The following is a 26,115-nucleotide window of genomic DNA, read 5'->3' as shown; positions in this document are numbered from 1 at the left end:
TGTATGTAGCTTCATGTTAAAGCTCAGGGGAAGCACCACCCTGCTGAAACTTTTAGGAAATGAGGGCCTCAAATAGCCCAGTAAATTTAAAATAACATCATAGCTACGCAGTCAGCTAACCAAGGGAATTGCCTCAGCTGTAAAATAATCCCATCACATCAGTGTTCAGGCTGATTTGGGTGTGGGGGCACTCATGCCTGCAGGAGGGGGTGACACAGGTGTTGGTGCCCACGGATGGTGGGAGGATAGGGCAAGACAGCCCTTATCAGCCCATCAGCGTGGTGATATGGTCACAAGCTGAGCCCATGTACCGGCGTGTTGAACCTCACACAGAGGTACCTCTCCCAAAGGCAAAATCAGTTAGAGTTTTTCAGAGCTCTGCCTTTGGCATCACAGCCCTTTTGTGGTCCCTGGAGACAGTAGCTCCCACCAGCATCCCTGGACAGCTGTAGATGCAGGGCTGAGTGTTTTTACACTGCACGCAAGACTTCATCTATGTTCACAGAGCAAGAGCAACATAAAGTTTTACTTCATTTTTCTTTTGCTGTGGTAAGGAAAAGGATTATCATCAGAGAGGATGAGGGCCATTAAAAACTCAATATTCTGCTACATTGATTGCTTTATGGCCTCATTTTGCAGCAGCTTCCTTTATCAGGTGTGCAGCTCCGTTGCCTGTCCTATAGCCCATGCACTTCAAGAGTTTTTTATCTGTGGGACACTGTGCTCCTGTTTCTGAATAGCTGATACCTGGCACAGGAACGGCTCTGGAGTGAACATTACAGAAGACCTGCTTCTCCAGTCTGTTGGCCCATTTTAGCACACCGTCTCCACAAATTTCTGTGAAGACAGAAGGGAAAAAACTGTGGGTTGGAAATTAGAAAAGCTGACAGCTTTTACTGAAATCTAGGGTGTTTTACAGAGCACTACTGCATAAAAATAGCTGTGCTTAATTTTCTGTTAATTACCTGCCCTTAACCAAGTCCATCTAAAGTTTTGTGGTGTACCTTAGGTGTTAAACATTTGCTATCTCACACCTTGAAGACAGGAAGAACAAACCAATAAGGAAAATGCTCTGCTGTCTCCTCTACAACATGGCAAAAGCTCACACATTTGAAAACTGTAAACATATTCCAACTCACATTTATTCATGTTACTGCTTTCACATTGATGTGGTGCAAGATACTGCTCATTTCAGATGGGGCTACTGACATACCCCAGTAAACTCTTGATATCTTTTATATCATGAATTAATACTGTACTCAGAACATTAATAAACACTTTTAAAGTCCGTAAATGACCTACACTGAACTCTTTTGTAAAAGTATTTACCTTATTTAAATGTATTTATTTTGGTGTCAAAATATATTATATCACAAACTGCTGGATGCAACGGTTCTGACAAATTTTGTGCACCTGGTATGGAGTTTGTCACTGCTGTAGGTTTGCCCAGGTTCAGAATTGAGCAGAAAGTGACAAAAAATCTGCAAAGCCTAACTAGATTTGATCTTAAGATGCTCATTTTGCTCTTGATAAAAGCAGCAGGTTTTGAAGCAACACAGCGCTTGCCAGGGAGCTCCTGTGGGCTGGTGCTCAATGATCTGCTGCTTTGGCGATGTCTCATTCCAGGATGAGATGTTGGATGCTTCAGCTTCAGCCCAGGATGAAATGTTGGATGCTTTAAGCTCCTCTGAGTTCTCTGAGCACATCAGACTTCCTTGCACACACATGTGCATGTGTATGTGTGCGTGCTACTCACCATCCCCACGGAGCAAAACCAAGCAGCCACACTAGGTACATGATGTGGTGGTCCCTGACTGTGCCCTTTAGACGTAGCCTTCGTGGCAGACATGGTTGCCATTGATAAGGCTGAAGGTGGCCAGGGAATGGTTGGTGCTCTTGAGGGAGGTCATTCGTGTGGTGCTCCTGGCCATGCTCTGGGACCGGATGAGGAGGCGAGCTCTGCAGCAGAACAGCTGGTTGTTGAACTGTTTCCGAAAGCTCTTGCTGAGCAAGTAGAGAGCAAATGGGTTGACACACGAGTTAGTGAATGCCAGGATCCGAGCGCAGATGCTGGCAATGAAATGCAGCACTGAGGTGTCCACCTCTGAATAGTGGTAGGATCGGTATAAATAGATTATGTGAGTGGGGAGCCAGCAGAAGGCAAAGAGGCACACAAAGACCAGTACTGTCCTGGCCAGGCGCTTACGTGATTCAATCTGTAAGAAGAAAGAGAAATCCAGATTAGCAGCTATTCCTAGTTTAGATCAGTAGCTGTGTTTCCCAGTACTGCAGCTTTGGGGCAAGTGCGTGGCAGGTGTACAGATAGAGCAAGGCAACCTGGACCGCAGGTTAACATAAACAGGGTCAAGAACCCTCCTTGTCTCTCCTCAATCCCCTTCCCCTAAAAACAAGTAATTCTGAAAATTTATTACACAAGGAAGTAGTCGTTCCTTTCCTGTTTAGGTATAAAGCTCCAATGGTTTGTCACTTTGTAAAATCCCAGCTCAGGCAACAAGAGTGCCTACATTAGTTATCCCCATATAATACACATCTTCTTATATAATTTATATATATTAACTTATTATTATTCCTGTTGTTATTATTATTAATTATTGGGTAGGGGTCTGGCATATTTCACAGAACCTAGAGACAGGACTTTCTGCCTTGGGGCCATGTGGTATATGTACACAAAAGTGCTGCCAACAGCTCACGGCCCTTAGAGACCAACTGCACTCAGAGGCCAAAGGAGCTGAAGAAGCCAAGAGAGGAAAATCTGTACTTGGAGAAACATGGAGGCAGAGGCAAGCTGGACCCTTCAGCTGAAAGAGCTGGGGACACGAGAAGGCAGATGTAGGTGGTGAACAGGTGGATGACCACCTCTCAGCGTAATTTGAGCTTTGTCAGGGAAAGTTGCTTTTACAGTGTCAGCTGGCACACAGTATAGCCTTCATGCAGGCAAGCCACACTTTTGTTTTACTTAAGTATACAGGCTTGGAGTCAACCCAAAGGCATTGCTCAACTGAGGGGAGCTGAGGTAAGCTGTACCTTGTCTTTTGTCCACCAGCGCTGCACACTAAGACAACAATGACACTGAAAAATACATCTTTCTTCCTAATGAAGACAAGAGCCCTGAGGGAGGTCACCCGAAAGGAGAGGACAGACAGAGTTGCCCAGAAAGATGTGCTCCCTGGAAGAGGTGGCGCAGACAGATGTTTGCAGGCATAGAAAGTGTAACCACTAAATTTTCAGGGTTTCATAATATTCTCTTCTCTGGTAATCTCTGCACATTTTCACAGGCACTCCTAATGCATTTGTTGCAGTTTGCTCTCTGTGTTTGAGGAAGACCTGAATGGCCTGAAACTGCCCTTAGCCCCAGCCCTCTGCCCTTGTTCCTGCCCTGGTGCAGATGTGGTGCCCCTGCTGGGACACTTCCCCATCCTCACTCCCCTTCGGAGCTGCACAGGCACATCAGAAACTCAACAGCTTACACAGGCTGATCTTTCCTCAGGGCAGCTGCAAGCAGGAAGTAGGCAGGAGAGACCTCACAAGACCATTTTGACTTTATTTTGTGCCCCGTTAATGGCACCGACTGAAAATCAGCCATTGAACTTGGGAAGGATTGACATGTACCAGACGATAATGTCTCCAGAGAGCAGGCTAAAAATTAAATCTTTTGAGAAAGGGCTCTCCTTGGCTAAACCATATATTCTTTTTAAATGTATCCTTAATTCGATATAGGGCTGTTGAGGCCACATCTGCACTATGAAGAAAGGAAGCAATGCAATAAAGAAATCGATACCAGTTATCTCAGATGGAGACCTATAGCTCCTGAATGCACTGCAAGAGGGGAATGATGGACCAACCGTGCTAGACTGCAGCCTGGCCTTTTGCTTTCTTTAGAGCTCTCTCCCCAAAACCAAAGGGGGAAATGGCGTCTTTTACTACTTACTTTGTTGTTACTAATCTAAACAGTCACCAAATCAGCAGAAAAATGGCCTGCAGGGGAGAAAGATTAACACACATTCAGAAGTGGAAAAGGATAAGGATTTCATGGATCACACATCATTTAACAGGCAGAAAGCACAGCTTTCCAGGCCTACTGTTTCACTTCAGCAGCTGAAGGCTATATTAGATGATTGCACTGGGTCAGCCCAAGGTGGAGATGTCAGTTGGGTGCAATTATGTGGACCTTTGTTCAGCTGAAGAATGGCTTGTGTCAGTTTAGCTTAAGTGGAAGAACAGCTCAGTTGAAAGGAAGAGGTAAGGTAAATAAAGTAAATAAGTCAAGGTAATAAGTTTTTTAGAAATTAGTTACTCTGCTGTTACTTTCTTGCTTGGACAACCTAAGTCTCAGATGTACTCAAATTTGAGCACTGACCTGAAACACCCAGTCGCTCATGCAGGATTTGGATTTCCCCCCTGGAGAGGACTCTTTCTTTCTTTTCTGCAAAGATAACACCAACCACAAGGCACACAGCTTCAGTGCATCTGTGAGGACCCCACACTGTCTTGCTCCTTCCTCCCTCCTGGGCACTCTGCACCTACTACTGTCCTCCTCTGGTCTCCAGTCCTCAGGTCTCTCTCTAGCCTGTACTGGTTTCTCAACACGGCACAGCACCAGCAGATGAAAGCTGGAGTCGTGGCGAGCACAGGAGGCATTGCCGCTCTCCAGGGGTAGCTGTGCACCTCCCTGACTGACCAGTTCTCCTGGCCCTGATGTTCTCTTGCAGAAGGAACTTCCTCCACCTCCACTCGTCTGCTGCTGGGTCCCATTTAGAATCATAGAATCATTTTGGTTGGAATCAGGATCGAGTCCAACTGTTAAACCAGCACTGTCACTAAACCGTATCTCTAAGAACATCATCTACGTGTCTTTTAAACACCTCCAGAGATGGTGACTCAACCTCTTCCCTGGGCAGCCTGTTCCAATGCCTGACAACCCTTTCTGTGAAGAAATGTTTCCTAATATCCAATCTGAACCTCCTCTGGCACAACTTGTGGCCATTTCCTCTTGTCCAATCACTTGTTACCTGAGAGAAGAGACCAACACCCTCTTAGAGAGTGATAAGGTCTCCCCTTGACCTCCTTTTCCTTGTTTTTCAGTCCAGAGGACCAAATTACAGAGCCAGCATTTCCCACTGTGTGAAGAGGGACTGCTTCATGGAGCAAGGCTTCATCCAAGATCCTCTCTCTGACAAAGCAACTTTGACGAATTTTGCTTTTCTGCTGTGTCACCCCTCAGCTTCAGTCTCCAAACATCATCCCCAGCTCTGCCCCTTTCCCTGCATCCCAGTCAATACCTTCCCAGGCTTTGGCATGGGTCTCCTGCTGTGTTTGCCATGGTAACCACCCTGCCAAACCCTTTGAACTTAGAAACTGGAGAAGATGCTTTACCTGTTAAGAGCTGTGACATGGCTTGTGCCAACTGTTTTAACTCTTTTAGCCCACCTAATCTATTAACATTAGCACAACAGATGCAGTCTGTCCCAGTGGAAATTTCCCTGTATGCACATTCTTTACTCCCAAATTCATGGGGAATGTAGATTTTTGAAGAAAGTTAAGTCTCTACCTGTTTCCTCACATGCACGTTTCCTTCCACAGGGATATTGTATGCACTCCGGATCAAATTCTTAGCAATGAAATAATAATATACTGAAATGACAGATAGAGGAATGATATAAAAGATCAAAAATGATGCCATTGAGTGAATTTTAGGATGCAGCCCATCAGAATGTGGGTAAGGAGCACAGCTGACAAAGGTTCTGTTAGTCCCTTTTTCATGGAAAGGGTGCAGATCTGAAAACACCGCTTCAGGTATAGCAAGCAACATGGATACAATCCATATTATAGCAGCTCTCACACAAATCTTCATCAGTGCATGGGATGCTTGGATCTCCATTGGCCTTACTATAGCTTTATACCTAAAAAAAAAAGAAAAAAAAGAAAAAATTATTTATTCACCTCAAATCTCAGGCATTACATTCTTCCTTGTCCCTTCCATTTATAAAACAAACAAAGCAACAAACAAAGCAACAAACAAAATCCTTCTTTATTCAAGAACCTGAATTTTTTTCTGGCATTTTAAATTTCAATGTTTTCAATAGATTTCTCATTTTAAGCCAGAGTCATGGGTCAATTCAGTTTCATGTGTGTTGATTCTGAGTTCATTAAATTTGTAATCAACCCAACAATGCACTGTGCTGCTTGATATTAATACGTATGTGTACAAATAACATTGAGAGGAAGTGCAATCATAAACTCCTCTTCAAAAACATACAGCAGTTTACACTCATTCAAAGAACAGTGTTGAAAGAAAATGGACGGAGGTTTTGCCACACATTTTATTTTGAGCTGTGAGTACGCTGGCCTCCTGCAAACCGAATGCTATATTTTCTTAAGCTACAAAGAGTATGTTGCCCATTTTAGTTGCCGTTTGGTGGTGTAGCTGGCAATTAAGAGTTGTTCATAACTCAGTGGACCCAGGCTAAGTGGACAGAGCTGCTAAGTGACCTTCCTGAAGAAAATAAAATATTCTTACTTACTGTGCTAGATATGTAGATGACTTTTTTTTTTTTTTTAATTTGCAATTTCATTTCTCACTATTTCAGCCTTTCAGAAAATTGAACTTTAGAATCCAAGAAAATGAAAGAAGCAAACTTATTTGAACCTGATATGTATAATGAAAGGACCGGAAAACAGAAGAGCTTTATGTTTGCTGGAGCCCTGCTCTGGCAGGAACTCCAACTAAATCACGATTCACATACGTATTTAAGGAACGTGGTAGAAGGAAAAAAAATATAATTAGGAAGGAATATCTACAGGTTTCACAAGTTATTATTTAGTGTCATTATTATAACAATTTTGATCCGTTGGTTGTTTTTTCCAGGATCTACCTCACACTGCCCACAGCCCATTTGGTACCTGTCAGCTTTCTGGGAACTGGTGGGTGCCTCAATCCTAGGCTGTCCCAGCCCACTTTTGGCATGGCAGGGTACATCCCCCATTCCCATGGGGCTGCTCCGGAGTTCCTTTCTAATCTCCTACCAGGATCCTGGCTCCTTCAGCCAGCCAAACTGGGCACTGGGGTGGGAGCAGAGGTAACAAGAATAACGAAGTGCCAGAAACCAGGTGGTGTGAAGCGGGGTCCATCTGCCTGGCAGCCCAAACCAGAGACACTTCAGGTACCTGATTGATTCCCTACATACTGTAGCCCACAGCATTCTAAAGCTCAGCATTTCAGAGAATACTCTGTCAGTCCTGCACTGTTTTAACTGGGTAATTGCCTTATTTGCAGGATAAGCACATATTCAACTTCAAGTTGTAAGCAATACCCTGTTCACCATACCTACCCTTTCCTTCCATGTATATACATAACTATATAAACAGCTGTATACAAATGTGTATATGTGTAGATCTGTGTGTGTCTCTTATATACATACACATTCATGTGCATATATTTTATACATATGTATATACAGGTATAAATAAGTATATGCATACTTACATTTGCATTTATTTATATTTATCTGGACACCTTATTCATGTATTTATGTATCTGGACATCTCGTAATTTGCAGGTGTTTCTTCTTACAATCCCACAGGTGTTTTGTGTGGGTGATCTTTCCTTTAATGAACTGCAAACCTCTTGCTCATTAGTCTTCTGTTTAATCAGTTATTCTCCAAGCTCTCCAGCTCCCTTTTATTCCAGCTATACAGCCGCAGCAGCCAGGCACAGGATTTTTCTGGCTTGCCTACCACCTCCTTAACTTGCACTCTGAAGCTAGGTATTAAGTGGTGTCACACTGCAAAGCACAGTCTTCCAGTGTGAGATCATCACCCCACGTGAAGAAAATCATAGTGTGTAAACAAAGATGATGTTATGACTATTGCAGTAATAAAAGGGAAGAGCTAAGCAGATTACTAAAACAATGTAGCTGAAATAGCTCAATGTATAGTCTGATTCACCAGTTATAGATTATTGACAGAAATACTAGCTAACTGAGCATCTTCAGTAAGCCCTAAGGAAGATAAATGCAAAAGGAAATTAATTGCATATCACTTAGTTAATTCAAATGTATTTCTGCAGGGGCTTATTGTATGCTTATCAACGTGGTATGTTAGCATAATATTTTCTGATATAATATAGCCAGCTGAGAGAATATTTTCCAATATTAATTTCCAGTAATATGAATGATTCGAAGAATACAGAGAGAGATTCTGTTTTGTTTCTATTAACAGAGTAGGGAGAGTCAGAAAATGAATCCATTTCAAGACATTAGTACATTTTAATTAGAGATGGCATTTCCAAACAATATAATTTTGAAACGACATAATTAGAAATTGCTAGGAATGCTGGCATTGATTAATAGGCATTTAGTTCATTTTTAAAGCCTCCTACAACAGACATAAAAGAAGATGTGAGAGATGTTTTGCTTGTAAGAGGCTCAGTGTAGACACAAAACATAAGGCTGAAAGCACAAAAAAAGGTAAAAACAAAAACAAAAACAAAAACAAAAAAAACAAGATAGAAAGTAGGTTTTGAAAATACAAATTCTCGTGCTCTGCATGCCAGATCAGTTGCAATCAGCTTCACAGCAGCTAACCCAGTCTCAAACGCTTCCAGTTTTCTAAGTTAAGCCACCCCTTTGGGACAAGAGTGACATTCAGTCCATATCTTTTGCTTCTCCAATAAACATCCTTAAACTCTTTCAGCATCTGTTTATGTTATAGCACCCTATTTTGTCTCCTGTGAAAAGCACAGTCTGAAGGTAAATAGCTGAGGTGGGAAAAGCCACCTGAAAGCCAGCTGACGCTGGATGAATTGAATCCAATTCTCCGTGTCTGCATTGGGCCATGGAGGTGCTACGCACCTCACCTGCTACAGCCAACCAAGCACAGGACACCTGCCTAGGCAGCTGCTGTGGTCAGTGGAGGGAAAGAGGTAACTCTGGGGATGATTTCTCCAGACCAGAAATAGGTGTCTGAGAGGAGTGAGGTGGTAAGTCCTCTGGAGCTGCTCCTCTGTCTGCTTTCTGTAGACAGACCCTGAGCAATGAGGTGACTTGTTTCATAGCTAATTTTAGATGGCTAAACTTAGGCATGAGCCTGAGGTAGATAACTTTCCCATACTTAATATCCAGTGCTTGAAAAATCTGCTCCACTTTGAAGAGGACATTGATGAATATGCCTATATAGCTCAGTGGAGGCATGGACCTAGGTGGCCAGCTGAGTGAGCCCTCATGCAAAAGTCTTATAACACTGTTATTTCCCACTCATGGAGTACCATGGGCTCTGAGAGTACACACATCACATCACACACTCAGCATGTCTGCAGTAGATCCAGACATGGCCCTAGACCTCTGCTTGCTCTCACATTCAGTCTTTCTAATTATTGTTTTATGTAGCTTTTTTTTTTTCAGCTGAACTCCTTTCCCGACCTGCTTTTAAAGAAATTTTTGAAAAAGATTGAAAACCAGAGGTATGATTCATGCCCTACAACAAAAGCCAAAACTTAAAAAGAAAACTCTGCCTTCTGAAGATTCTGTTGAGTGAAAAATGATACAGTTGAGAACTACCATCAGCTCCAGTCTCTCTCCAGTTGTCAAACAGCACAGATGAAAATGACTGGGTTGCAGATCTGATAGGAAACATGAAGGAGACATTGACCTTTACTACTGCTCAGTCTTTGAACTTCTCTGTTCCCACTGTGCTTGGAAAGCACCAACCTGACTTGTGCATAGCAGCTGCCAATGACCTTCTGGCCAGGATGGATGCCACTGATCTGTGTCCCGCAGTTTCATTCAAAGAAGCCCACACAAAGAAATTACACATAGGGCTGTATCTTAAGTGCGATTAATATAATCACAGTTCATGAGTCACTGTGAAGATTCACCCCACAGGGCAATTCTCTCCTCTACCAGCCACAGTGACTCCAGTGCTGTCCTTCTTCTCCAGGTCAGTCTCCAGGCCTCCAAGAGGAGTCTGGCGAGAGGGTGTCTTCAACCCAGAATGCCAGAATTCAATAACATAGAATGCGTGATCACTTCTTAACCTAATCCCTAAAATTCATTTGGAATGGGTAGGAGCCCACAGAACGCGCATGTCCCCATTGAATCCTGTAATATGTCTAACATATGTCTCTTAAGGTCTCTATTGTGCTTATGGAATAATTGTTTCTCACAACTGAAACTACTGAAATTGACCATAAACTGCTAAAATGTGACACACACAAGGTTTTTCTGTGGTAAATACTTTTCCCACCGAGCTTAATATGCCAGGGAAACTGGAAAACTGTGTCATTATCCTTGAACAAAGTAACTAACGATAACACCACCTAATGTACTCTAAAACTTTGACTATACAAACACAGTTAATACTGTGCACTTAGCCCCAAAGCCACAACTTCAAATATAAACACAGAAGTAGTTTTATCATGAAAAAGACAGTTACAGATGTACTCTCCGAAGACACAGATCAAAATAAGGCCCCAAATAGATGTCAAAGTTTCCTAGATGCAGTTTCTCTGCTGGTGCAAAGTATTTTAGCTATCTTTGTGCTCCTCAGCTGAGCCAAGAAAATACACACCAGCTTAAGTATAGAAAGGCTTTGCCTTCAAAGCCATATTGCCTATACATTCCTAAGCATAGAGATATGACGGGTTGCAATTTTGCTCTCATACTGGGGAAGAAAGTACCTTATCCCTAAGACAGTAGCTTCAGTGCATCTGTCATGTTTTTTTCCTGTCACCTTCATCCACTTACTTGTGCCTGCTACAACAGTCACAAAAATTAAATTAAAACAACTAAAGCATGGGAGGAAAATCAAATGTTTCCCTTGGGTTTCTTGGATTTTAAATTAATTTATCTCCATATGTCTCACTATCTGTTTTTTGTTTGTTTTTGGTTTGGTTTGGTTTTTGTTTGTTTTGGGTTTTTTGGGGTTTTGTGCGTTTTTTTGTGTTTTGGTTTCTTTTTTTTTTCATTTGTTTTGTTTTGTTCGTTTGTTGTTGTTTTAGGCAGGTAACTTTACGCAGTGTGGGGAAGTTGGTGTTGTAAACAGTCTGAGCTTGCTTTCCTTTTTTATGTTTGCTTTGTATTAATGCCTTTCCCTCATCCCTCATATCAGCAATTAAAGCTAGTATAGATTGCCAATACAACAGCCATCATCGTATATATTGTAGGTTTGGGCTGCAAAAAAAGAGGCAGGCTTTTTTAAGCTGGGAGATACCACCTTCTGCAGTATCTTTACAAGAGGTACAACAGTAGATCTTAATTTCAGCCAAAATCATTAGTGTCCTCTGTAACAGTAGCACCTCGTGGCCAGGAGCTGAGGGTCTTATAGTGCAGTGTACCAGTGTGTGGCTGCAGGTGCTGCCAGTGGCAATGGGACAGAAACATCTCTCCCCCATGGCAGCGAAGGCGACTGGTCACAGAGGTAGGTGGCTGTCCGAGATGTTCCTGGTGACTGAATATGACATCAAGGATTGTACAGCAGCTATGTTCCAGCCACTACATCCCTCTCATCTAATGAATCTGACTTTAAAAGAGGCACTAAGTTGCTTTCATAACCCGTTCTTCCTTACTTTTTCAGTAGTAGGTGTGTAGCAAGAGAAAATGGCTGAAAGAGGCTCTCCCACAGAGTGCTGCCCTGTTTTATCACAGTCCTTCCAAGCATGCCTATCTTTCTGCAGCTGAATCTCACGCTTGTAAGATATATAAGAAGAGAAAGAAAATCCTCCCCATCCTTCCTACAGGGAAATGGGACGCTGCCCCTCCAAAATGAATTTACAGGAGTACTGAAGTTTCAAGGAAAGTTTCCTCCAAATAGTATCACCCATTAATATGTCGTACACTGTTTACATAAAAAGATCCTGGGCCTCAATCCTGAATTTGTATAATGGTTTAAAAAAACATGTGTACTAAAACCTGTTCAAACAAAATTTCAGAAGGCCTGCCCGCCCTTGCTTCATTACCAGCTCCACTGTTTAGACTGCATCAGGCTGGTGGAAAGATTTATCATATTACCTCTTTCTGCTTTTTTCTCTGAAGTTAGAAATCCATTTACAAACTTTCAAATCTGTTTAAACTGAGCTCTATTTTGAGATGGTCGGCTAAAGTGAACCTGAAATTTCAATAAAAATCAGGGATTAGTTAGAATGGACTGATGTCTTACAAAAACAGTCATGTAAATTGCTGTGAAGTGAAGAAGCTGACTTCTTTCTGGCGCTAGAAAATGAACTCCTGAAATTGCCACCACTTCCTATCGAAATGATGGAAGAACTGCTTCTCAGTCAGCACGTCCCCATATTTCTTCTGTTCCCACCTGCAACCAAAAGATGGAGAAAAGATGCGCAATTCACAGCTCCTCTGATCCCCATTTGTCTGTTCCAGTTTGTAAGCTTGATGCACGCACATTGATCTGGACTTGGCCCATGAACAGACTGAACAAAAGATCTTCTCATTAAGATTTTGTAATTATGTTCTACTGGTATGACATTATTGTTTTGCTCACATAACATGAAGGATGCGCTCAATTACCATGCAGAAAAGCCTCAAGCAACAGAGAAAAAGTTGATGTGGCACAAAGACTGCATAAATGAAGTATGTGGAGTCTTGTTGAGTGTGAAGTTCCACTTGGAAAGCAAAGAAAAATTCTTACTAAATATCTGAGGAAATAAAATGCCTCACACTTTCTTTGTTGTTTCCACTACACGTTATGAATATTTATAGCTCTGAAGACAAAAAATTCAGTAAATCCCCCAAATTGCTAGACTGTCTAACACATCAACACACTCCAACACTCTATTCTGGGTCTATCTGCTTTCTGCATACTTAGTTAAGATTATCATTATTAAGCATGATTCTTGGATGAACATCTGCTATTAAAATCTTTACTTTAGTAAATTGCATATGGGCACAAAGACTTCGCTAATGGGCTAGTTTTAAATACATTGGCAGGTACTGCCTACTTTCTTTTTTTTAATTAATTAACATTTAAATGGAAAGAAAAAAGACGCATTGATGGAAGTGACACAGTTCTCACTTCTTGAAGTGCATGTTTAAATTTCAGTCTGTATACCTGCATACTGCTACATCATCCTGCAATCTGGATGAATGGGAATTTCAGCCCAGGAATGACGGTCAAAACTGAGACAGAATGTTTTAGAGACGGTTGAAGCGCACTACATATTGGGGAAGGAGAGCTTAAACAGTAACCATTTGATAGTGACTGTGCTACTCCCAATCACAACCAGCCAGAGCATAAACTATTTCAGAAATTAACTATACGTATGGAAAACAACGGAGGTAGAAGCTACTGCAGGAAGTAGTGTGCGTCCCATGGACAATGCTTTCCTTATTAGAAAGACCCACTTTGCACCCAGGGTATTTACTTCCTGTAGATGAACTTCAGCCAAGTCTCTGAATGAAATAAGAAAGGTGGGGACAGACTCTTTAGCAGGGCCTGTTGTGATAGGACAAGGGGTAACTGTCTTAAACTAGAAGAGGGGAGATTCAGGCTAGACATGAGGAAGAAATTTTTTACAATGAGGGTGGTGAAACACTGGCCCAGGTTGCCCAGAGAGGTGGTGGATGCCCCATCCCTGGAGACATTCCAGGCCAGGCTGGATGGGGCTCTGAGCAACCTGATCTAGTTGCAGATGTCCCTGCTCGTTGCAGGGGGTTGGACTAGACGAGCTTTGAAGGTCCTTTCCAGCCCAAACTATTCTATGATTCTATGATTTCAATGGGGCCAGCCTCACAGCTTGTCGCAGTCCTTGCAATTGGATGTGACACCTACTGTCTGCAGGAGGGGTGGGACCCATTCATTTAAAAATATCCTTAGACTTCATAGCCAGCGAGTTCCCTCCTCCAGCCAATGTCCCATCTCCTCAGCACCAGCTAACCTCTGTGCATGTTTCTACATGTTCAGAGCCCAGAACAGGCAGAGGGGTATGCCCCTGCTCACACTCATATCCTGGTGGAGCAGCTTGCTGGTGCGAGGTTTGCAATGCAGTGTACATCCAGAGCTGAGCTGGGAGGGATGGTGTTGGCACCTGGGCCACCAGGCATGAGAAGGAGCAAGCCCTGGTGATGCTTTCCATCCAAGGCTTTGCTGTCTCAGCTCAGATCCCCAGGGTTGTCAACTGGCATGGGACTGTGGGCTCGGTGTGCCTGCAGATTGGATTCTTACCACGCCAACTAAAGCTGGCGCCTCAGACACGGACCCTTCATCTCACTAGAGAATCAGCCTTATTTCTCCTGAAAGCACCACCTTCAGTGCATAAAACCAGCATCACTGGGTAACCTAAACAGATGGTGTGATTGTTCAATATCTCACAGAACCTGCTATGGAAATTTATTGGAGTTTCTAAAAATGGCTCTTTCGCAACCCAAAAAGTTCTGCCTGTGATATGCAAAAAATCAGCATTGTACCGTGTTCTGACAGGGAAAGAAAAGTTCATTATTGACCTAAAAATTAGCAGTTTCTTAAGTGATAGCAGCTGTGGTGTGTTTATCTTAATTTTGTGGAAAGCGAATTAAAAGATTTATACATATATATATAAAAATATATACGGAACTTTAGAGAAACATGTTTTCTAAACACAGCTATCAGATAACTGACTGGGAACAGAAATGTAAAGGGCACAATGCTAACAAAACATTAGGAGCTGACCCCTGGCCTCCTCCTTTGTCTCCCCCACCTTGCCATGAAACAACTATGCAGGGCAAAAAGCTGCCCTGAATAAAAGAAAATGAGGAGTCATGCTAAAATCTCAAAGAAGTAACTAAAAAAAAAAATCAATGTACAACAGATGGGAAAAAAAGCAAAAGTAAATGACAGCAAATATCGGAGTCTAAAAATGTCGGTGACTGATAAGGGAAGGTGGAGGAGCCAACAAAATATCAAAGGTCACTGTGTAACAAACATGAATTTTTCAATACATCAGGAACAAAAAAAATCAGTAGGCCAGGCATACACGTAAATGGTGGAGACATGAACAATGATGAGACAAGGTGAAAAGCAATGACTAGATATTTGTCTTTAAGACCAAATATGGAGGAGGTATCCATACCATGTGTGCAGTGCTGTAGACGTAGCAGAAAACTCATCAGCTGTATTAGAGAAGACGTGAGCTAACATCTGCTAACACAAAACACTTTCACAGCAGCAGACCTGAGTAATTTACACCTAGGAATATTAAAGGAACCAGCTGGGGAGCAACGGTGTTGATTTTTTTACAAATCTTGAAAAAGTGTAGAAATTCCCAAGAAGTGGCTCCAAAGTTGTGAAGTTCAGAAAGGAGGAAGCTGCGAAGGCTATAAAACCTTTGCTGGGAAAGTTTGCAGATGACATAGGGGCTGACCAGACTGTAAAAATATTGTAGAGTCATTGAGATAAATGACCACAGTCTAACAGAAACCGTTTTAACTCAGCCAGGTGTAAAACAGTTTATGTAGCACACAAGTGAGCAGATTATGCAAAAAAATCGTGGATCTTTCAAGGAAAGAGGAGACAAAGAAAAGGCATTGGAGCATCTCTTCGGCATCTGACAAAATGAGATATCCTGTGCCATTCGCAACATGTCATGGCTTTAGTGTAATCAGTACCTGAGCTAGACTGTATAAAGCTGAATCAGTTATATGATGCTTAAGTCCTTTCTGTGGCTTCAGTAAACACAGGAGACCATCACCTCCAAATGAACCTTCATCTGCCTGTTGAGGCTGAACAATCCAGTGTCATCCTTGACTGCTCTGCCATAGAATCACGGCGTGGTTTGGTTTGGAGAGGACCTTTAAGGATCACCTCGTCCAACCTCCCTGCCGTGGACAGGAACATCTTTCACTAGATCAGGTTGCTCAGAGCCCTGTCCAGCCTTGCCATGAACATTCCAAGGACGGAGCATCCACAACATCTCTGGGCAACCTCTTCCAGTGTCTCACTACCCTCATCATAAAAGGTTTAGGTCCAACCTAAACCCACCTTCTTTCAGCTTAAAACTGCTGCCCTTTGTCCTGTGACTACAGGCCTTCATAAAAAGTCTCTTTCTTAAAAGCCCCCTTAATATACTGAAAGGCTGCGATAAGGTCTCCCTGAAGCCTTCTCCTCTCCAGGCTGGAAAACTTCAACTCTCTCAGACTTTCATTTATGCTATTAGTTAGACAATTATGCAGTGGTTAGAGGTCATACAAATTTCAATTTGAAAGATGACATAATTTCTAAGCAGTGAGGATAACAGGATGCCAGAGACACATGAGGAGAACAGAGTAATATGTGCACTCTTGGTCTGAATACTCAGAAAGTTGCCTAGTGTCACTGAAAAGATCTGTTTTAATCCAAATTATGAGATATTCATCAATCTTTGTACACAGATGTGGGCAAGAAATGCTTCTGAACTGGATGGCTAGTGCAGTTTGTGCTAGTCCAGCATCCGCATCTTTGTTTCTCCTAGGTAATTCAACCATCCATGTCTAAATCTCATGTTTCAGGGCTGTCTGCAGGTGTGAAGAAACATTTTTTCCTCTCAGGCTGTTGTGGTAGTTTTCTCTCCCACCTTCCCATGAAGCTGCAGGGACCAGACATAGCTGGAAGATAGACAAGGGCAGGATGGCCAGAGCTCTGACAACATCTCTCTCCTTGATGCTTCACAGTCTTCTGCACTCTGGTTAAACTAATCACTAGCCTGGCATCAGGAGGGGAGTTTCCCGCAAGGACCTCCAGCTTTCAGCCTTTCCCTACAGTTTAGCAATTGGCTTGCCACCTTTTGGTGCCTCAGCAACATGAGGTGCCCAGGCACGCTCCTTAATTTCTGCCCGAGGGTACAGGTTGGTCTTCTGGATGCTGAAATCCTCTGCTCCACGTGAAGTCATATGCAGTAAGTGGTGGGGGGGCAAATCAAAGAGCCCCCAGCAGGCAGGATATCAGACAGGGTCTCACGGCCCCTGGCGTCTTACATGGTTGGGGTGAGGTGGGCACATGGGTGCAGAACTGGTGAGAAAGAAGGCAAGGGGACTTGGCAAGACTAGCGCTGGAGTACCTTTTCAAAATGAAAGGAAAACAGGTTGTTGCAGGGGCTGTCTGTAAGCAAAGCGACTACTGGATGTTTCACTGTGTATACAAGGCAGACTAGGCCTGCTTCTACATTTTCAGCTCAAGTCTCATCTACTCTTTTCGGCCAGGCTGTCGTCTGCGTCTGGGCACCAAGTACTAACACCTGAGCTGATGTGACCACTGTAGGCTTGCTGCAGCGGTGCTGACGTCCCAACCCACCGCATTCAGTCTGACACACTGCTGGCAAATTCTTTGTGGCCAGTCGCTCTCCTTATTAACGGTGCGTACACCACCTCGTACCGCGAGACCATGACAACTGATTGGGGTTTTTAGGTTTTACTGAAATGTAAACAACAGGTAATCCGACTTCTCTTCCTTTTGATTGCTTAAATATTGACAGTTTCCAGCACATTAGCACTAACTCTAACCTCAGATTTACGCAGCACTCCCACTGATATAAATGGAAGCTCTAATGTTCCTGGTTTTAGAAATGCATCTATTGTGTTTTGGCCATCTGCTCTGGCTAATCAAGATATTCAGAAGGTTTGCACTGTTTGATCTGTTTCTCTTGGTGCAGACGGATGCAGGGCCGAGGAAATGGGAGCAAAACCCAAGGGTGTTAAGAGTGTTGACATTGTATTGACACAGGGGCCAGCAACGCAGGATCAGAGACTGTACATCGACTGAGATATGTGCATCTCTCTCTGCACCTACCCCATGACGTCAGCACAGGAACCGCAGCAGCACAGACACCCTGCCAGTGTCAAGGGTCAAGGAGGGGCTGCCTGGTGCTTCAGCAGGAAGGAAGGCTTTGAGCTGGGGTCAGAAACCCCTCTGTTTTTCCTCCCTGGACTGATGTTCTGGCTGAGATGGCATCAGTGGATCCAAAATGTACTTGTGGGAGTATCATTCTGCTGACTCGCATCATTCAGACTGGGGAATGTCATGCTAGTTCAGAGTGGCTTTCTCTGTCATGGTCTCAAAAACCTTCCTGGGGCTGCACAGTAAATTACAGCACAAGTAAATTACCTCAAAATAGTGCATTAGTGGCCTAAAAGGATTTAAGGAATGAAGACATTATACTGCCCAGAATAAATTCATAACCACTATGGACCTGCCACTTTAAAACTGATGGTATTAAAAAAAGGTATCACTCTGTAAATCATTTCAGTGGAAACCTAGTTTGACTTTCCATAGCTTTATTTTAGGGTAGCACACTTCCCTTAATCCTCTAGCGAAGACATAATCCAGTGACTGTAAAATAAACGAACTGATATGTAGATATTACTCCTCCTTTGGTATTTTGCATAATGATAGCAGAGGCTGGAGACATCCAAATCACAGAAAAGATGAGTCTACCAAAAAAAGATTTTTGCATATTTAAAAACTTCTTTCTAAAATTCTAGATTTGCTGCTTTCCACTACTGTTTCTTTGGGAGAGAGAGTTGTCTGGTTTTTTATTTCTTAGATAAATAAACTGTCACATGAGTTCAGAGGAACATCAAAAGTTGGGGCTGTGACCTGCTCCAAGGGACCAAATGCAGCTAGAAGCACTGCAACATCCCTGCATCCAGTCACTGAGGTCAATGTTTCCAATGTTTCAGGTCTCGGATCTCCCACACAACTGCAGTTCCTGCTGTCTGCAGCTGGTCTTACCAAGGTAAGCCACCTAACCTCACCTGTAATGTCATGTGTCTCACTATGCCATCACTCCCACCACAGGCTGGCAGGCAGCTCTGGCTGGCAGCAATTGCTGCAGTTTTCCAGCACTAAAATCCAGATAATCCAACGTGCTTAAAGTAAAGATGCTGCTTGCAAACTCTAATCACGCTTTGCACTTGTTCTGCTGTGTGCTTGTAAAAACAGCATTGTTTCAGGAAGGTTTCACTTCATGAGCACCAGGACATTTCGATTTTTTCCTCTCTCAGCAAAACACCGGGAAGTATGATCGGTGCTTGACAGCTTGGGTAATTCAGATGCAAATGTATAAACCTTGTCACTCATGGGAGAAACAGTCAATTAAATAAAGACCTCTCCCATGACAAGGGCAATTAAATGGGCTGCTTTTTGTCTTACTGTGCAAAGATTTTCCTTAATTTCCTGGCACTTGCTGAGCCAGCCTTGGCTTTTCTGCCTGGGCTGGCAGCCCAGGTGTGACCGCTCTCACAGGTGCCTCTATACCCCGTCCCCTTGCACTGAGGAGGAGGAGGGCAAGCAGACAAGCAAACTCGAACTCTCTTTTTGTGGGGACAAAAGGGATAGTTGAAGATATCTGCGGCCTCAGCAGAGCAGCAGGGCAGACAGATGCCCTTCCCCTGCCAACCTCACTTACAGCCCTTCTAAAACACACAAACATGCATGCACACACATCGACTTCATGTTTTCTTGCTCTTGTATATTCAGCCTTGGCACCTTATCGCTCATGGAGGGTGACTGTAAGCACACCATAGGCTTTAACCCTCTCCTGGCTGCTCTGCAAATTTGCCAGGCTCACAAGAAAACAGGTCTTGCTGACAGCTCCCACTGCTCCTGCAAATACAGCAAGATAGATCATAGAATCATAGAACAGCTTGTGTTGGAAAGGACCTTCAAAGCTCATCTAGTCCAACCCCCAGCAGTGAGCAGGGACATCTGCAACTAGATCAGGTTGCTCAGAGCCCCGTCCAGCCTGGCCTGGAATGTCTCCAGGGATGGGGCATCCACCACCTCTCTGGGCAACCTGGGCCAGTGTCTCACCACCCTCATCGTAAAAAATTTCTTCCTCATGTCTGAGGAATCTCCCCTTTTTTAGTCTAAAACTGTTACCCCTTGTCCTATCACAACAGGCCCTGCTAAAAAGTCTGTCCCCATCTTTCTTATAGGGCCTTTTTAAGTATTGAAAGCTCCTTGCAGCCAGTGGGGTAGTCCTACAGAAAATCCATTTCTAATAGAGTTAATGCTTTTTAGCCCTTTCTCACACACTGTCTCAAATAATTTTACTTTATCCTGATGCTATCTCAAGATCGTACACAGAGCCACCCTAAACATGCAGGGACCCTTTGGTGACACCCTGCCTAACCAAACCTGTGCAGCCATGCTTGTCTGCATCCCTATGCGTGCAAAGCACTTTGCAGGCTGGGAGGCTCCCACTGCAGGAAAAGCTGAGATCAGCAGTTTCTACTTGAGAAAAGTTTACACATGAGCAGTCAGTCCTCTGGATGTCCACCATTTTCTTGGTGGGTCAAATCACCAAGCAGCCTTGAGTGTTCTGTGGTGGAGTTTTGCGCCTAGTTGAGCATTCCATTCACTAGCAGATGACAGATCCAGTATTATTAACCCTGCCTAACACGTGGGAAAATGGAAATGGAAGGTATAAAAATATACCCTAGTAAGGTACACTGTCAAGCTCATGATGTGGCCTGTGCAAAAACCTTTTAAAACTGTGCCCCTCATTTTCAGAAGCTGATCCAAAGCAACTGAGACTATTTGTACAATTATTGTAACGTAGCATATGTATCTCACTGCTCTCTCACGTACTATATCTACCTATCACACCTGCCCACTGCATTTCACCTTGCGTTTTGATGGTCACCTCTTTGGAAATGAGCCTGTAGCATCACACTTCAAGGCTTTTCTTTACACAGCAGATTTCTGATCCCAGAGATGCCAGGTCCCTCTAAGCATCACCACAATACCTTGAGTAATGCTGGCAGTCATTCACACTTGTTTTTGTTAATGCAAGAAAACTGGAACTGAGGTTTTTGTACTATTGTTTGTTGTAGAAGATGAATTGTAGACAAAAGATCTGTGGTGCCCTGACAAGTCTTCCTTTCCTTGGAGACAGTGGCATATGATGCTATCCACAGCACATGGTTTATGTTTTTCCTCTCCCATGGTCCATGGCTTTGATTCATGAGAACAGGGACATTCACATTCCTCGTGTGAGCATCTCAGGTAATGTTCACACTGCTGAACATTAGCCATCTCAAATATAGGCATCTAATCCATGCTAAACAGCAAAGCTTCCTCTATAGCCCAGGAGGGAGATAGGTATCCTGACAAGATTTATGCTGTCTCCTCCAGAGGCGTCTCTTCCCATGGACTAGGGGACACCTTGCTGACTGTCCTGGAATGGCTCCTCACCTCAGAGAGCAAAAGCCAAGTGAGATGAGCCATGCCTGAGCAGTCTTACCTGCTAGCCTCCTGAGTCCTTGTGTTACTCTGCTCTCACCACCATGCCCCTGTCTTCTGCAGGTGTTTCCCTGCAGGGTTGAGCTGTTGCTCATCCTTCATGCAATGCTACATTTGACCTCAGAAATGCTTGTCTGTGAAACCACCCCTGATGCCAGGCTCAGTATCTTCTGTCCTGTCCACTCACTTCAGGCAAAGAACACTATTGATACACTGCTCAGTAAAAGCATTTATAATGTGGCACGTGATTAGATAGCAGCAAATCTCTGTAACATGATCTTCTTTATGATGCATTTTTCTTTTCCTGATACTCCTTTAAATAACTTCCATTACAGCTTTGGAAAGATGAGGTTCCTGGACAAATACTTATTATTTTCCTAACATTTTCCTCAGATCAGGCAGGAATGGTCCAGTCACCACATGATACTCAGGTGTGAAAGTATAGGTGTTCCTTTACTAAAGGATTTGTGCACTTTTCCTATTTTCCCAACTCCTTTAGAGCAAATTGCTTGAAGAATTTTATCTACATATAGGCCTATTTGTCATCTGCTATTGAGGCAGACAGGGCTATTTTTATACATACACCAACATGGAGGAGTTAATAAATATTAACCATTCTGTCCCTGAAACACTATTGGAGTCACCTGTTTTCACTGAGACCACAGACCGTATACTGAAATATATATATGAACTATGTTAAAAACTGAATAAAAATAGTCTGATGTTGTAAAGTAGGAGGTTAGGAGGAGAGACACAGTGGCATGCAAGGGACTACCTAAAGCAAACCTGGTTTCATTTCTTTGAGACCAAGATATACAATCCCCAGGTCTTTTCTGAGCAAAGCAAAACTAGAAATAATTTTTCTCATTGGAAATCTTAGTACTTCTATGAGATTTTACAGCTTTAGCATGGTGACAATGTATTCCTTAATCTCTTTCTGAAGCATCCAAATTAGAAACAAAATGTCCTGGCTTCTCTGATGTACCTAGGAGTTTCTACAAAAGCCAACAGTCTAATAAATACTTAAAACTTTTCCAGAAAGGTAGGCTTCACCCTTCCAAATGACATTCAAATTCAAATGCCTTTTGAATTGAGATTTGAATGCTCCAAGACAGGTTTCCAAAGCCTCCCAGGAATCTAAAATAGAGCTGGCTTATTAGAAGCATATAATTTGTTAAACTTGTTTTCACATATTCTAAAATAACATAGCTTTTACTGCTTTTTTTTTTTTTCTTTACCTAACATTATTGGAAGACAAAGTTTCTGAACCAACAGCAGAGATTAGTTTTGATTGGATAAAGGGCAAATGGTTTAATCAAGGGAAATATACCAGCTATACCAAACTGAGACGCCTGGCTTCAAACATCCTCATTTGAATATTTGGAACATATTTAATGAATTATTGCCTCACATGTAATTAGCCTGTAGGAAGCAAGCCACTAGAAAGAATTGACTCTAACTGCACTTTAAAATGCTGCTCCAGTGCCTTCAAACTTCATGAAATATGGATCAACTGTCTTTTGGCAAATATGAACATGCTATCTTTTAACAGTCTCATTAGTAGTATTTTTTCTCTGGTCTTTAGCTTGATCTGCTCTTGTTTTTCTTTTAATTAAGCTAGACTATTAGCTAAACTGCACAAAGTTGTTATTTTTCCCTCATTAGGTTAAAAACATACTTGTTATCCAAAAATATGCATTCATAATCATGCATTTTTATGGAGTTGTAATTATGCAGACTTCTTTTTGAGGCTACAGCAGGCAGCTTACCTGTCAGCTGAGAGAGCAGTGAGAGTAAAGACTGACACCCCTACAGAAGTGAGCTGTATGAAGGGGATAAGTTTGCATCCAGTTCTGCCGAACAGCCACTCGTCAGCGAGGTACCTGCTGGCATCCACGGGCACACAAGTCACTAGAAGCAGCAGGTCTCCCAGAGCCAAACTGGAGATGAACAAATTAGGGACATTTCTCATGGATTTCACAGTACAGAAGATCTTAATCAAAGTGATGTTGCCAATAAGGCCTATCAAAATGATGATCCCGTAGATGGTGGGGATGGCGTAGAGGAACGCTGGGTAGAACCACTCATCACCAAGGAGGGAGAAGTTTGCACTTTGGTTGACAGAGAAGTTGTACAGAATGAAGTTATCTGTTTCTAGGTCTAGCAGAAAGCACTCTCCAGATGCCATTGTCCTATTTTGCTCTTCTCAGAAGACAACTTTCTGCTTTGAAAATCATCAAATATGCTTTCTCGCTTTAATTTTGCTGCTACTTTCTGGCTTTAAACAGTCAGGAGAGTTTAAAAGTCATATCACTTTATGACACATCTTGACAATAAATAAACCAAAAAGCAACTACAGCTTGTTTAACAGTACTGTTTCCATAAGGTGAAAGGAGAACATATTTTAGCATAGTTTGAATACTAAAACTTGCCTTTTCCTCATTGACTTGTCTTGCTGTTAGGCATTCCTGAGCTCTGGAGGGCCATTTATCAAATTCAAAGATGAGTAAGTGGGAGGCATTTTCAAAATCGAGGCTTGTTAAATTCCCAGCTTCAGGTTTGCTGAGCAGAACCGAGTCCGAAACAAAGAAATTACAAAACCCAAGAACTTTCGGTAGTTGCTGTCAGGCTGCATTGCCAATCTCTCCCGGCTTTCAGCACCTGCACTCATCAGCTGGATTTAAAGTGAGGAAAAGCCAGGGCTCCGCTGACGGCTGAGATCCTATAGGCAGGCTCTTCTGGACGTCAATTCTTCCCCTGCTTCCCACGATGACAGCAGCCTCGCTGAAATGACGGCGGTAATTCCGGCGGAGCCGCCAGCGAACGCCGGCGAATGCCAGCCACCTGCTGGCCGCTCTCATCACTGCCGGGTTGGAAGGGGGAAAACCTACCAAAATCAACGTTAACTCTTAGATTAAAAACAAAACAAAACAAACCCCAAAACAACAACAAAAAATCTGCTTATTTATAGCTTGTGAGATCAGGTTCACCACCTCGAAGAAAAAAAAGTTTATTTCACACTGCAAATGATGTGATTAGAAAAGCAATCACACCTTCTTAAATAAGGGCACACATACTTTGTTTGCACTCCGGTATTCAGGGTATTCAGTAGTTCCAATGAAAGAGAATAATGATGTGAAGCTAAATTCGTCTCCCAGGGCAAATGAACTGGATAAAGCCAATTAAGATAAGATCAACATTATAGTTAGGGTAGGCAAATGAGTATTAACACTATGCACTTGCAGTTAACCAGGGAAGCCTGAACTCTGTTAAATTTTTTTTAATGCTTTAATTTGGAAATAACAATAACAGGGGACAAAGTTTACCATTCAATTTCTATTTATGAGTTACACATCATACTGGCATCTACAGGTAATGCATGTCTAGATACAACAGAGAGAAAGTTGCTTGGCTTATAACAGTCTGAAAATGCTCTTTCTTAGACTGTAATTATGATATAACTACTACTGGACTTTCTGGATTGTGGATAAATATAGTTAATTTGGAAACCAGCCTGCAGAATTAAATGCAGCTGTAATTTACATTTCCCCTTGCAACTGCTCATTTTTGCAGGAAAAAGAATGTTTTACTGACAGAATCACTTGGAAGTGAGGAGGGAGGCAATTCAAACCAGACATTAAAGTGTGATCACTTGTCTCTAGATAAAGGAAACATTTCAGGACATGACCTGGAAAATCCCCAGGCACTTAGGAGCTGTGTCCCAGGGTGGGAGTCTGAGCAGGAGACTTCAGTAGCTGTTTTTCTGCCTCATTCTTGTGACCTGGGTCAGTGTTTTCAGCTGCTTTGCTGCTGTTCACTCTAAGTCAACAAAGAACTTACGTGTACCCTTAACTTTAAGGAGGGTTCCTTACTTTTTTTCTTTTTTTTTTTTTTTTTCCAAGCCAAACACTCAAGAGACTGTTGCACTGAGAGCTCGAGGGAACAGAGGAGAAGCCAAATTTTTTGGTATGCCTTTCAGACAAAAGCCTACTTTTAAGAATAGACCTGAGGTTGCCACTGTTAAAAGCAGAGGAGGCAGAGAGCTCCTGTGCACACCCTGGTCAGGATTCCCAGGCGAAAGCACTTTGCTGGGTCAGGGTCAACTCTGGGCAAGGCTGCCAGGTTGGGCAGGGGCCAGCTGGAGGCAGCACCGTGTTCAGCACAGGAGGACATGCCAGAGGCACAGAGAGGCACCGTGGAGCTACTGAGCAGCCCAGCCGCAACTCGTGGTGGGACACCTCTCCCAGAACTTCCCCTAGGATGTTTGGCAGTCTGGTCATAGGGGCTGCATGACAAAGGGTTACACGTTTCCCCCTCTTTGCTTTCCAAGCTTTGGAGTAAAGCAGAAAGGACATTGCTGGAAGTGAAAGGAAGAATTGGGAGCAGCGACTCAGTATAATCCTGACGGACCCCTGTGCCCAGCAGCCTGGTCTGCAGTCCAGAGTGAACCACTCTGAGCAGGTGGGACCTGAGACCTCCCGTGGTCCCTTCCCATTCAAATGACTTAGTGACTCTGTGATATGTAAACCCACCACTCAGAGACATAACAGGTCTAGCTCTCATCATGAGCCTTTATTCTTCCAGATGGACAACAAAATCGTCTGTTTGCCAAAACCCTTCTAATAGAACCACTAAAACATTATTTGTCATGGTATAAACTGTTCTACACTGAAATCTCTCATACTGTTACGTAGCAAACTATTTTGGGTGAGCAAAGCGAGGCAAGGGAAGTAATGCTGGAACCACTTACGTTCCAGCTGACGGTGGTATTGATCACTCTTCTCATCTTTTGAGGTGAATACAGGCAGATCACCATGTCCCAGGTGTCTCCATCAGTGACAGAAGGGGCTCTCATGACCTCTGGGATGATTCACTTCGCCTTCACCTTTGCAATAC

The 26,115-nt window shown here is 43.0% G+C and overlaps 1 protein-coding gene across 1 annotated transcript; it reads right to left on the bottom strand.

Annotated features, from left to right (window-relative positions):
* Nucleotides 1–1,823: 1,823 nt before the first annotated feature.
* Nucleotides 1,824–23,407, bottom strand: GRPR (gastrin releasing peptide receptor). Its single transcript, XM_065656950.1, has 3 exons — nucleotides 22,989–23,407; nucleotides 5,570–5,921; nucleotides 1,824–2,216 (listed from the first exon to the last, which is right to left on the bottom strand). Exons 1-3 carry the CDS (start codon nucleotides 23,405–23,407, stop codon nucleotides 1,824–1,826), a joined length of 1,164 nt encoding a protein of 387 aa, XP_065513022.1.
* Between the last annotated feature and the right edge of the window lie 2,708 nt (nucleotides 23,408–26,115).

This window comes from Caloenas nicobarica, chromosome 1 (assembly GCF_036013445.1).
Source record: "Caloenas nicobarica isolate bCalNic1 chromosome 1, bCalNic1.hap1, whole genome shotgun sequence".
Classification (NCBI taxonomy): domain Eukaryota; kingdom Metazoa; phylum Chordata; class Aves; order Columbiformes; family Columbidae; genus Caloenas; species Caloenas nicobarica.
Note: the sequence above shows the minus strand (reverse complement) of the source record. Positions and strands in the feature narration are given on the sequence as shown.